A 14,394-nucleotide genomic window follows, 5' to 3' on the forward strand; every position below is an offset into this window, starting at 1 on the left:
AATATTACTAGAATACTACATGTATGTAGGTTTCAAAATAATTCCATTTCTAGCAGCATTCCTTTGGGTTAGAATAGTGTTAAGTTTGCTCAGATCCAGCTGGATGATTGCACTGGTAAGCATTCTGGGAATAAATCTGCAAGGAGGATACAGAAAGGCTAATAATTTAGGTTCCCATTTCTGTAGCCATTTCATTAACAATTCCTATTGAAGTTAATGGGTGTTTGTTCCACACACAAGAGAGATTTGGAATCAGACATTTAAAGAGTTCTGCAACTTTTGTCCCTTCTCCTCTCGCTGTTTTTTTTTTTAATGTGAAAACATACCATTGTTACAAGTAGCAGCCACAATTACCATAATTAAAAATTGAGAAGCAAGTATTTCTATTTTTTCCAGTTTACTTTATATTTGACACTTTTGGTTAGTCAGTTTCCCTGTTACCTCTGTATAATCAGTTAGACTCCTTTATTTTGGGTCTTTCACACAGCAACAGGAATAAGAAAAGCCACCAGTAAGAAGTCTTGAAAAATGTAATGCTCAAGACATAAAAACGAGGAGGGATTTGGGGCAGGTGTATCTGAAGCAATTTTAAGAAAAGAAATTTAAATTGACTCGATTTCAAGTGATGCCCCTTAAAAGTTTAATGTATCATTTTCCTTGTTTTACACTCATATATGCACAGGACATTTAAAAAAAAAAGCCATCATCTAATGCCATTCAAATAGCTATCCACCCATACTGTCCCCCATTCCCCAATTTTTGTCTGGAACAGCAGAGATTACCTGATACCTGTTGCCTTCAGGTGCAAACCAACACATTCATATGGGAATGTGCAAGGTTAAGTAATATAGTTAAACAGAAGAATTCTGAATTGTGGTGCTAATGGCCAATACTGCTAGTGTGAAAAAACGTGGATTAACAATACTCTGAGTGGGTTGTGAGTCAAAAGGCCTTTGCGGTTCAAAGATCATTGGATTTGGGGGGGGGGGGGGGAGGTAGATAAATAGTGGTGTTCATTTGACAAGGAAATCTTTGGCCAGCACCTACTTTGTTAGCATTACTTCTACAGAAAAGGGAGGTAAGTTTAGACTTTTTATAAAGAGTCCATGACCTTCCTTTTTATGGTTTTGCTTTCAGGAGATGGTTTGCCACAAGAATCTCACTCCTAAACAGAAAAAACAAAGCAGTGGTCTGCAGTTTCAGCTCTCATAGCTCCCCAGTCCAAACATTGCTCTCAGTGTCACAATACATAAACATTCATTCTACTTACAACCAACAACCGGAAGCTGGTTGTTACAGGTATAATGTGGTATAATGTAGTGTAATGCATTACAAACTTCCTGCTTATAATTAAGTTTATAGTTAGCAGTTGGACCACATTAAATAAAAATCAGCAACTTTTCATGGCTAGGGGAATGGGAATTGCCTCAGCTCTAAAATGGGGATAACACCCACGCACCCCTTTACAGTGATGGGATAAGGATTAGCTAATTAATTGGCATTTATATATTACTTTATAGTCATTGTTTACAACAAATATTTTAATGTATTCGTGAATGTGATGCAGTTAAGTGTTTGTGAATGTGACATCAAGACTGGTTAGAGCCAGGCTTAGTGTGGAAAGACGCTATACACACTTCCCACACACACTTCAATATATGCACCCCAGTACCAATTTGCACTGCTTGTTATTCCAGATTGGGGGCTTTCCTGCAGAGACACTGACTTTCTGAGTTCCCTGGGGGTGCTCAACCCCTGGCTCTGCCCCCACTCCACCTCTTCCCCCAAGCCTCCACCCTGCCTCTTCCCGCCCCCTCCCCGGCCTCTGCCTGCTCCCGCTGCTCCTCCTCACCCAATGCCTCCTGCACACTGTTCAACAGATGATCACTGGTGGGTGGGAGGCGCTGGGGCCCACCAGTGGGCAGGAGGTGCTGGGGGGTGGGGAGCGGGAGGAGCTGGGGCCCACCAATGGGCGGGAGGTGCTGTGGGGCGGGGAGGAGCTGATCAGTGGGGCTGCCAGTGGGTGCCGAGTACCCATTATTGTTTTTTTCCATGGGTGCTCTAGCCCCAGAGTACCCACAGATTCAGCGCCTATGCTTTCCTGAACAATGACTGAGAATCGTGGTAAGTTGTGCCACAACGAGTGGTTCTTGTGATATGGACAAGAATCTACTAGCAAGTACATTGAGAATATTATATTCACTAGCGATCTAAATCCAAAGCCACAGCACCATCTAGCCTCTAAAAATTGCTCAACAAACCTTTGCATGTCTTAGCAGCTTAACTGAGAAGTGTAATGGTGACTCTGTACATAATTGCTTTATTCTGATTGTATCTTACACATGCCTATCAATGAATATTTAGATTGGGAAAGAGGCAGGAAGCTTACAGGAGGAAGACAGAAAGTGAACTAGCCTAAATAGCCATTGCTACTAGGGAAAGCTCAGTAAGATACTCAATGGCAAAAGTTAATTGGAGAAACCTGAAAAGAAACCTATTTAAAACCTATTTGAAACCTATTTAAGAGAGTAGCCTGTTTAAGATTTTTTTTCTTTTAAGCCCCAGTCACATTCTGGTTGGGTCACAGACTTCCTTGACAATGGTTCTCCTAACACCACAGGCAGGCAGGCCCCTCACCTACAGCAGTAATTGAAACGTTAGGATTTTCAGTGAAGTTACTGAGTTAAAAACATTTTTAAAACTCTTCAGTGTTTTAAATGTCACTGGTAAAAAGTAGAAGCATTGTGTGTATTACACATTCAGATTCCTTGAGGAGTTTTAGATTAGCTTCTAAAGAGATTTTACGACTATTGCTACTATAGCTCCAGACTGGATAATATGGATGGATGCACTGACCAAGGTAGGCATGTCCCTTGAAGTACAGTTCCATATTAAGGATGTGCAAGAACACTTTAATCCTGTGTTCCAGGTGTTTTGTGGATGGGTTCTTGGACAACGTGAGCAATGATGTTGCACTGGAACACCTATAGGCTTGGCAGCTTTGGTTTGCTGAATCCCCTTTGTTATTTTCCCCTTTAAATAAAAACTATATGGCATGACCCCTAGCTTCTACTGCTAGTCAAATATTTGCAAGCCATTTGATTAGTTTTTCCTTTCAGCTGCTGAATGCATTATTTGCAGATATCTTTTTTCCTACTGTGCAGCTCTACAGATTGTTGCAAATTATTAGTCGTTATTTGCTGCTTTTGCTGGCAGTTTTTCAACCAGCTGTAGTGGCTGTTTCAGAGATGGCCTCTCTTTTCCTGTAGTATCACAGCACGTATAATCAGCCAAAGTGCTTCTGCTTATGGTCCCCCAAACTGAAACGGGAGGGAAAGTGGAGGCACAGTGTTTTTCCAGTGAGGGGCATTTGACTATAGAACTCAAGCCACTCATTTCTGTTGGTCCATCAGATGTATCATATATCAAATGTCAGAAAACTCCTCAAGTGCTACGTAAGTTTTGTCCTGATGAGATTATAAGAGACAGAAAACTGGAGTCACATTATATTTTTTAAGTATTATATTGGTGCTTACAGATTGTTTTTGGTTAGCAAATTTTAGAAGTAAAAATAAAAGCTAATAGCTCTAGTGTGGAAACACACACTAACAGTCACCTAAAGAAGCCATTTTCTCTGCTACTGTAGGTCAAATAATCCATCCTAAAGGTGTTTTCTAAGGCTTTACTTACAAAAAAGACAACACTTTCTGAGAAGCAATGTAATTTACTGCGATCCAACCCACATGATGTATTTGTAGCCTACATGATGTAATCTAAAGTTCATTTTTAAAAAGCTTCTAGCCCTGGATGCAGAGATAGTTTTCTAAATGTGAACTAAATGTAACCAAAGCAGTAACATCTTCCCAAGTCTGCAGAAAGCTTGAAACAATGCACTGAGATCTGAACTCCTCTGCCCTTTACTAATTGGATTAGAGTATTAATTCTAAAGCCCAACGATGGCACTTCAGTATCAACATTAACTCAGATGCATGGAAAAGGGAAAAACAGAGATGGGGAAGGACAAGACAGAAGTAGAGATGGCTTAAAGGGGAACAGATTTTCCCACTAATGACTGTGACAATCACATACTGAACAAATAACTAAACAGTTACTACATAAAAGTCAGTTCTTCCATTGATCTCTGTGGGAGCCTCCTGTTGATATCAGTAAACCGTGTACTGTGGAAAGAATGCACCCTGAATTAATACCTTGACTGATGGGCCACAATTAAGCATGGAATTCAGCCCTGTCCTCCAAATGTTTGACACTTGCACTGCAAATCCCCTATTTTCACTATCACTACTCCCCACTCAAACCACACTGCAGAGACAAACTTCAATAGCAATTCACCAGAAAGGGATTACTGATAACACACAAAATATTATGGGGATGATCTGCAGTTTCCCAGATCTAAAAAGATGTGGCACCTCTGTTTGGTATTTACCGAAACAGTCAGTGCTGAAATGAAAGGAGACAGAAGTAGGAATTTCCTTTTCTGTGAAATAAAAGCCTTTTGTTATTAGTACTCTCTTACACGTCAAATAGGTGTCGATTTATACTGAGCAACTGCACTGTCGCTGCAAGGAGGAGAAACCAATTCCCATGCACTGTGGTTTAGAATGGAAGTTTCTCCACCTGCCAGTAAATGTGTTTTCTTTTGAACATCTTATTTCCCCTAGTTCCACATTAAGCAATATGATGGCAAGCACCTATTAAGAAACAGAATTTGGGGTACAGTCATTAAGTGGTAGACTACAAAAGCACCTCAAGAGTAGAAGGATTGGAAAACAACACAGTTTTAGGTATGTAAGGATCCCAAAGTAAAGTGAATATGAAGAACATTCTCACTTGGTGAGAGTTTCTGTAATATTTTTATGATTCCTATGCACACCTCAGTTTCAGTATGTATTTTGCATCATTATCTGGGGATACAAAAGGGTTAAACACATGAGGTGTTGGGTCACCTAGCTGTCTGGGGTGGAATGAATGTACTGGCTGAAACGAACCTATATCAATGGAGAATGGAAACACAATGGAAGCCTCAAGGACTAAGCAACTGACACTTATGGGAATCTCTGGCAGGCAGAGCTTGTAAACTCAACGTGGGCTAACAAGCTCTGGATAAGAGTTGGCTTTTGGGACGGGTTCAGCAGCTCTCACCTGGGAATGACCATGAGACAGAGCCACCCAGAGCCAGAAGCAGATTCCACAGCAGCTTGGCCAGATGGAAAGCTGACTTGATCAGAATGGCCTATGTTTTAACCTTTATTTCTCTATGCTAACCTAAGGACTTCCTCATGCTGAGTTCCAGCTGACTAATAAATCCGACTCTGTTTTGAAAGCCTGCCAGATGTCACTGCAAATACTTGCTGAGGTGCACTGGTCCCTGAAGAGTGTAAAATTGTGAGCAGAAGTCTCTCTGTTGGATTCACTGAGCAGAGCTCACAATGTGAAACAGCAGTGCTGAGTCCATGTGGCCTACCCTCAAGAGTGGGACCTCTCGAGGATCTGACACACAGTGGTTCCTCCAAGGTCCTGTTTAAAAGCTGGGACATAGCAGAGCTCTTGTGTATCCGTGACAAAACTCCACTGACAGAAAATTTTAATTAAAAAATTCTGCCTTTTTAATCAGTGAAGATGTTTTTCCTTGAAGTGGTTGGGAGACTAAGGCATTTCTAAAGCTCCATATACACCTTAGTATCTAGGTGATCTGCTTGCAAGATCAACAGATACTACATCCCCTTTGAGTGTTTTGATTTCTTGTGCAAACTTATTCATAAAATCCTAAGATTAGTTTAAGCAGAGGGTATGTGCTGGGGCTACTGCACACAGGAAGTCAGGCAGAAATAGATCCTGGAGTCCTGACTCCCAGTGGACTAGCCTACATTCATGTAAAAGTACTTACAAGCCTGGTATCGAAGACTTGTAAGTTATCCGGGTATGTATTGGATAACAAACTCAGTTCTAGTGTGAATTGTATACTATATATAAATTGCACACAAGAACTACATTAAGAAAATTAAGATTGCAAACTCATGCACCCAAAAGCAAAAGAAGTAAGGCGTAAATTATTGACAGTGAAGGTAATTAACCCTTGGGACAATTTACCAAAGGTCAGGGAGGATTTTCCATCCATCACTGGCAATTTTACAATCAAGACTGGATGTTTTTCTAAAAGCTATGCTCTAGAAATTATTCTGGGGGAAAGTCTATGGTCTAAATTATGCAGGAAGTCAGACTAGATGATCACAACGGTCCCTTCTGGCCTTGGGATCTATGAAAAAAAAGCAAGTATTAGAATTAAGGTTATCTATGCAACTGTGCATTATAAAACAGTCTTTAATTACATGGCCATATAGTCCCCGCTCCCGCACATCCATAAGTCCCTGCCTTATTCAGTGCACAGGACTGTCTGTGCTCATTTAATGAGCAGCTATTCAATATTTCATTTTATACTTGTTTACTGCTCACCATTCAAGTCCTGTTATGAATACAGAATTAAATTCTTCATGGCTTTTCTATGGCTATCATCACTATAGTACGAGTGCTTCACAAACATTAATGCATCTATCTTCATAACAAATCAAAAAGTATCCACTAATTTTGGGTGCCAAGTTTGAAAAGTGACTAGGATCTGATTTTTTCAGAGTACTTGGCACTTTATACATTCAAATACAACGGACTTCAGTTGCAGCTGCGAGCATTCAATATTCTTGCAAATCAGATCCCAGGGTCTCAAGTCAGGCATCCAGAAAATGAGGAACAGTCAGTGGCCACCTGTGAAAAGTTTGGTTTAAGTAACTTGCCCACTGTCACATAGGAACTCTGGCAGAGATAGCGATAGAATCCAAGTCTCAAGGGCAGCATTCAACTGCCTAAGCCATGAGACCATCCTTTCTCTCCCTGTAATCCCCCGTCCCATTCACTACACACCTTCCAACTTCTACAAGGAGTGAGGCCAGACAACAGCCTCATATTGCAACACAACTGATTAATTCCATGAGCATTGTCTATCCCATGCACAGAATGGGGCAGGGAACCTGCGGGAAAGACAGTATGTGATCATGTAATTAAAGACTGTATCATAATGCGTGCACACGAGGGTGACAAATTAAGGTGGCACAGGCAATCTTAATTCTGGCATTTACTAATTGAGTGCTTGACTTTGCAGACTTAGCATTTTAATGTAGTTTTTATGGATGTTATTTCATAGGTTTTTTTAAAAAACTAAAAAAAACCCCAAATTCTATCAGGTGGAAGCCCACTGATTTTTACATGGGTCATCCAAAAGATACTAACCCTGCTGATTCACAGCAAGGATCTCAGCTACTCACTTTGCTTGGTGGCAGAGAGCAGTAGTAGTTTGTCATCCTCTATGTAGGATGGGCACATTTTGCTAATGGGTTCCTGTGACCAAAAGCACCCCTATGTTCACACCCTATACACTGTGTTCACACCCTACACACCTTGTGAGATATCGTTTGAAAACTAATTACTTGTTGCTCAAGAATATTGTGAAATGTATGTAGCAACATTATATGTAAAGTTATGAATTCCTCCTGTGTGATGGTGTTAGCACATGTTCAAACTCTCACAGCCCTGACTAGGCAAAAGTTGTTACGCAGGTCTATCCTAAACAAAGATATGTAAATTCAGGTAAATACACATTCAAGTAGTAAACAGGGTCCCTGAGCCAGCTAGAAGGGGAAATGGCAGGAGACAAGCATACATAGGGGAGAAGAAAGAGCATGCAGCCACCTTCACCATCAGCCTCAATGTTGCCTTCTTTACTGTTTGAATAAACTTTGCTTTGATGGGTAATCCTCAGAAGAATCCAATTCAAAAGGGTGGCTGGACTACAAAACTGAGGGGCAAAAACACCCCAAGGCATCTCTCCCTATCTCTCTCTTTTACCTAAGATGACAAAGGAACTAGCCCCTGGACTTTGGGGTAGATCCTGACCTGAGAATTTGGTCAGCAATGTTGTTGGGAACATAACGGTAAGGATTTTACCTTGAACCAAGTCTAGCTTGTTAAGTTTTAGCTATCAGAAAGCATTTTATCTTTATTTCTCTTGTAATCATTTCTGACTTTAATACCTCATATTTGTACTCACTTAAAATCTCTCTTTAAAAATAAAACAAAATTTATTTAGCCACAATCTAAACTAATCCAATGTCGTGTTTCAACTGAGCTGTTTGGTAACTTCAGTTAAAGTAGCCATATGTTGACTATTGACCCGTCACATGGGCAACGGACCTCTAATATCTGAACTGTTCAGGAGAGGGCTGTACAGTGCAGAACACAGGTTTTGAGGGAAAATTTTGGACTGGGAGTGTGTTGGGGTCACCCAGCAGGCCGTAACCAAGGCTTCTGGAAGCCAGAGTGTGGCTGGTGTGTTGCTGACTGGCTGCTGGGGTCAGAGTTGCTGCGTCAGGGCTGTACAGACACTCAGCGTGTGACCTGCATGCTGGTAGGCTGTTTCTGAGCAGCCCAGCAAAGCACTGTGAGGCACCCAAGGTTGCAGGGAAAGCAGTGACAACTTCTCATTGGTCTGGACTGTACCCCGGAAGTGAGAGTTCCACAGTTACTAGCTGACAGAGGAATACTGAGACTCAGGAATTCTGAGTTCTATTACAGGTTCTGAGGCAAGTGTATTCTAATAGAGAGACTCCTCTGGCCTACTCCCTGCCCCCAGCCCCAGCCTGCTTTTCTTCCAGTCCTTCCCACCCCCTAGCTCGTCATCTAAATCCCTCAATGGCTTTGTCCCAGCCTGTTTTCTCACCACTCCCCCCTTATCACTCTGCATTCCAGGCAGGCAGCATCCTTTTCCTCCTCCTCCCCACTGCCTGGGTACCAGTGTTGGGTGGGAGGGGTCGGGCACTGAAAGCAAAGTAATCTCCCTGCTCAATTGCTGTACCTGGTGTCACAGTGGCCCCTGGCTATAGGAAGGAACTGCAAGTCCTACTCAGCCTCATAGCATGCATAACGCAGATGAAATCAGAGAATTTACTTGCCAAAGAAGTTTCTATTGAGCTCGTACAAACAGATTTTCAGAAGCTCATAACTTGGTCAAAGATGAGCAAATGTTCACAGGGATGGCAAAAAGCACATCCCTGACTCCAGGGTGACCTCTGTGCCAAATTTCAAGTCCCTGCTCCAAGGCAAGGAGGCTCTAGAGCTTCTCAACAAATTCTGGAGCTCATGGCCTAAACATCTTATTTTCCCCCTAACCTTGTTCTGAGAAACAGCTGAATTGTTTTTACTGGAAGTTTCCGAAAACTTCATTCTGAGGCAGACACCAAATATGGAAAATTTCAGCCTGAACAGGTGAAGTCTGGCAAAGATATAAGCAACTAAAAATAGGGTCTTATAATGGGGCAACATTAACTATAGGCATTGCTAACTAGACCATCCGTAATATAGCATCTTTAAAGATGTGCTAAGTCATAACACATTGAAAATATAGCAACAATAAGACATATATAATTTGTCCTCACAAGTTGCACTAAGTTATGTTGCCAGAAAGCTGCTACACTCAGGTCAACATTCTTCCTAAAATCAATTCCCATGAGCACTCCTTTACCTTATTGATTTGACAATGCAGCCTTTGCAAAACCGGTGTCCGCATGGCGTCTGCACTGCTTCCCGTAGAGCCATCAAACAGATTGGACATTCATATTTACTTTCCAGCGGGGGATCAAACTCCACATCATATCCTTGAGTCTCCTCCGTGAAGGAGTTGGGAAGGTTTCCAGTCCCACTGCTGACAGACACACCTATGCTGTCTTCTTTAGCTCCAGCACTGCACGCACTGGCCATGGCTGCACAGCAGCCAGTCTCCAGATCTCTGGCTCTATAGCTGTTGTCACTCTGTATCAAGCTCATAGTAACTATGAGTACCGAGGAGACGATCTGAAAAAACAAAGATATATTAAATCAAGTATTCTAAAAGCTGGCTTTCCAGGCATTCTCCCTCCAGCACCCAGCCCTTATCTTGGACCTAAAACGGGGGTCACTGGGTCCGGAAATGTAAACCCTTCAGCAGAGTTGTTTCAGCTCATGGACTACCTTTTTATTGCCCTTACTTCCCTTCTATCTCATCTCACAATCTTACAACCTCTGGGGGGGGGGGGGGGGGAGAGCAGCCTTTAATTTTTTAAACTGCTCTTGCAGTCTGCTCCATCTCTGATTTGCCATGTTATTTCAATCTCAGAAGAAAACGTCTTTTCTCCCTATTAAAAGAGAGAAAGTCTGCTCTCTCTCTCTAATATTATTTACCCCCATAAAGCCTTCTGAGATAGTTTGTATAAAAATGCTGTACAAAACAGTTTTATTATATGAAGCAATCTCAGCTTCACATTCTGTGCCACTGTAAGTCATATTTGACATTTTTAGGAAAGTAGGATTCATGGTTTAGGTTTCAAATTATTTGATACGAATATTCTGGATGTACATCAATGAAAAAAATAGTACAAGAAACAAAGTAGATGTTCAGCTGCAAATGCGAGTCAAACAATAGTGCAGTGCTGATAAGATTTTTATATCAGCAATAAGATTTTCAATTTAGTCAATCTATAAAACATGAGGTAAGGATCAGGTTTCTTCAGTACGATCTGGAAGGGCTAGACACAAACTAGTCTAAAATGCTTTTCTGCTCTCCTGTACCTCCTCCAATATAGCTGGAAAGATAGCATGAACACAGGAAATGAATCCTATGTACCTGCAGAAGGGAGAATATTGTTAGCAAAGTTAGTTTTTCAAATGCTGCTCTCAAATGTTGAATTCATATAGCAATAAAGCTGATAAAGGCTCTGATAGAATACTTGGAATATTATATTACAGTAAGTGGTTTACAGGTTTAATTCAAAGTGCTAGTTTAATGTACAAACTACTCTATGATTTCGGGTTCAGGCTACTAGAAAACAGCAACCGCACATGCACACACTTCAACCTGGCAACTGGGATCTCCTGGGATGCTCAAGTTAAGAGCCACTGGATTTGTAGGACTAGGATTGCGGGTTCTCAGTAGGCCCTCATTTCTGGAACTCTCCATCACTGCCGAACTCAAAGCCACAAAGTCTAATCTAGCCACTCAGTCAGTTGCCTTAAAAGCTAGGCAAAGCCAAGTTTGCAGGATAGGGTGTGTAGTTCTCAAGTTTGAGACCATCTCCTGTGTGCTTTTATATTTTGTACAGGCGTGCTGACAGGCAGATTCTGAATAATAAGTAATGCTTCTAAAAGGGACTAGTACCAAACCACTTAAGATACAGACAAGATCAACAGTGTGATGGATCTGGAGTTTTCTGTAATAATTTATTAACGTTTGGAATTGACCTGGTTATTGTGATATTTAGTGTATGCATATACTGAGTTAATACTGCTGTGGAATTGTCAGGAAACCACCAAGGAAGGGGAAGGGTGGATCCATACATAGGCTTCTCAGTACACACTTGAGGCACAATGCAAGAGCCATTCACCTTGATGCTCCATTGAGACCCACTGTTGGACTGGTCAGACAGGTTTTTCCAGGTACAAATCAGTACCTGTGAAGGGGGAAGGGAGAAAAATTAGAAGACTCAAGAGGGCTTAAAGAATCACATTCATGGGGACACAGGTTTCTGACCGTATGGCTACATTACAGCTTAAGTCGACATAAATTATGTCGCTCAGTGGTGTGAATTAACCACACCCTGCTTGGAGTGACATAATTTATGCTGATTTAAGCGCCGGTATGAATAGTGCTATGTCTGCGGGAGAGCCACCGTCACTCATGAGGAGAGGGAGGGCTGGAGTAATTAAACTGACTGGACTCTCTCCTGTCACCAGAGAGTTTATAGTGGCTGTAAGCTCTCTAGTGAGGCCATATAGCCTGAGAAACCAAAGTCTGCCGCGTGGGGCCTTCAGGAATTAGACACCTGGCATCCCCTCAGAAGGGTGTTTAGGCTTTAGGTAAGCTAGATACGCATGTAGATCTTTTGTTATTTTAAGATCCTTTCCTCTGAAATACTTTGTTCCTATGGTTAAACAAACAATACTTCTGTTTTAAGAAGGCTGTTTTGGGTCATTAATTCACTGGTCACAGATCCTGAAAGGAAAAACCCAATCAGACCTTCAGGGTAAGAACTAGACTGGTGCCTATTTGAGATAATGAAAGGATCCACCCCAAGAAAAGGGAAGGCATGAGACCTTAGGGGTGCACTCAGAAGAGACGAGGAAACAGACAGGGATGCAGCTAATCCTGTAACTGTGACACACAGGAATTCAAGAAGTCAAGCTGAAAGGAAGAAAAGAAATAGAGTAGGCCTTGTGCTTTCATCACAAGTATGAGTATTCCATCTATTTTATAGAGTAGAATCTGTTAAAGACAGATCTCTTCCTTGTGATCATCATTTTATCCTTCTGGAAAATCCTACTAAAGTAGTACTTAAGGAGAGTAGGATTTTATCCAGTATAATCTTAACAATTCATCATTTATAGCACTTTACAGTATCTACAGGAGTTTGAAGCATTACACTTACTCCTCTCCAATCTGAATTGGATTTCTGTAACCAGAGTAGCTATGAACCATTCAGTCTATGGGGAAAAACATCAGAGTCATCTTAATGGATGAGTCAATGCAACCAATCACCACCCTATTATTGCATAAAAAATCCCTAATTATAAACTAATACTCCTTTCTTATATGGAGCTTTCCATCTGCACACTTCCAAAAGGTTTATAAAAGGTGGCCAACTCTTTTACCTCTGTTTAATGGGGAAACTTCAGGCACAGAGAGGCAATACTTTAAACAAATAAATCAAGTCAGTTTTAAGTGAATTGTGGTGGGGTTCCTTCCAAAACCCAGTGACTTAGGGCACGTCTTCACTAGCATGACCCTAGCATGGCTGTGTAGTCGCAGCAGAGCACTATAAAAAAAAAAACTCACCTCCATGAGGGGAGTAGCTCCCAGCGCTGGGAGCCACTGTATTTGTGCTGGAAATGGCCCACCTTGATTTTCATACACATTGTAAGGAGAGTGGTCACTTTGGATAAGCTATTACCAGCAGGAGAGTGAGTGTGTGTGTGTGGTTTTTGGAAAAGGGGAGGAGGGGTGAGAAAACCTGGATTTGTGCTGGAAGTGGCTCACCTTGATTATCATACACATTGTAAAGAGAGGTTTCAGAGTAACAGCCGTGTTAGTCTGTATTTGCAAAAAGAAAAGGAGTACTTGTGGCACCTTAGAGACTAACCAATTTATTTGAGCATAAGCTTTCGTAAGCTACAGCTCACTTCACTGGATGCATACTGTGAAGTGAGCTGTAGTTCACGAAAGCTTATGCTCAAATAAATTGGTTAGTCTCTAAGGTGCCACAAGTACTCTTTACAATAAGAAAAGGAGAGTTGTCACTTTGGATGGGCTATTATCAGCAGGAGAGTGAGTTTGTCTGTGTGTGTGTGGGGGGGGGGGGGCGGAGGGTGAGAAAACCTGGATTTGTGCTGGAAATGGCCCAACTTCATTATCATACACATTGTAAGGAGAGTGATCACTTTAGATAAGCTATTACCAGCAGGAGAGTGCGGTGGGAGGAGGTATTGTTTCATGGTCTCTGTGTATATAATGTCTTTTGCAGTTTCAACGGTATGCATCCGGTGAAGTGAGCTGTAGCTCACGAAAGCTTATGCTCAAATAAATTGGTTAGTCTCTAAGGTGCCACAAGTACTCCTTTTCTTTTTGCGAATACAGACTAACACGGTTGTTACTCTGAAAACTGTCTACACTGCCACTTTGCAGCACTGAAACTTGCAGTACTCAGGGTGTGGGTGTTTTTTCACAACCCGAACAAGAAAGTTGCAGTGCTGGAAAGTGGCAGTGTAGACAAGGCCTGAGTTTTATTTTGTCTTAAAGGGAAGTCCCTCCCCACATGTTCTTACAAAAACTGAGAGACGTTGCTAAATCTTTAAGTTTACAGTGTTGCTGCGGTTGAATAGCTGAAAATATAACAATTACTTAGCCCTAATTTTAAATAATTCCTTCATGTGATTTAAAAAAAACTGAGATCTTTTATACTTTGTGTTTGCATCTGTCTCCTCCTCCTCCAATACTGCACCCGTACTGCTACTCCTGCACAATAGCAGTACTGGAGCAGCATACCAGAGGGAGACAGACATAAACCTCATCTCTTTCACTGTGGGATCAGACACTTCTCTGTTGGCTGAGCTGGGGCAGACAATGAAATGAACAAACAGCAACTTAGTTGTGAAAGCAGTGCATGTGCACTAGCATGATTCTCTGCTGGGGAATTTCCAGGCAAGGGGAATTTTAAATTGCTTGTAGTTCAGATGAAGAGGATGGATTTGAAAATGCAGGATATTCCCAACACCATGTCTAATTTAACCCTTTCTTCGCCACTT

At 41.6% G+C, this 14,394-nt stretch overlaps 1 protein-coding gene across 9 annotated transcripts in view; it reads right to left on the reverse strand.

Annotated features, from left to right (window-relative positions):
• Window positions 1-14,394, reverse strand: part of TRAF6 (TNF receptor associated factor 6) — a 38,950-nt gene that overhangs the window by 15,602 nt on the left and 8,954 nt on the right. For 3 of the 9 annotated variants that reach the window (XR_012159397.2, XR_012159395.2, XR_012159396.2), the window contains exon 1: window positions 9,587-9,913. Coding sequence is in view for 6 of the 9 variants with exons in the window: in XM_073348009.2 (XP_073204110.1) it covers window positions 9,587-9,888 (302 nt within the window). In the remaining 3 variants the exon portion in view is untranslated. Of the gene's footprint in view, window positions 1-5,160; window positions 6,275-6,471; window positions 6,778-9,586; window positions 9,916-11,480; window positions 11,872-14,394 lie in introns of those variants that run through there. The other 6 variants (XM_073348004.2, XM_073348005.2, XM_073348008.2 and 3 more) reach the window with 5 other exon arrangements.

This window comes from Lepidochelys kempii, chromosome 6 (genome assembly GCF_965140285.1).
Source record: "Lepidochelys kempii isolate rLepKem1 chromosome 6, rLepKem1.hap1, whole genome shotgun sequence".
Taxonomy (NCBI): Eukaryota; Metazoa; Chordata; order Testudines; family Cheloniidae; genus Lepidochelys; species Lepidochelys kempii.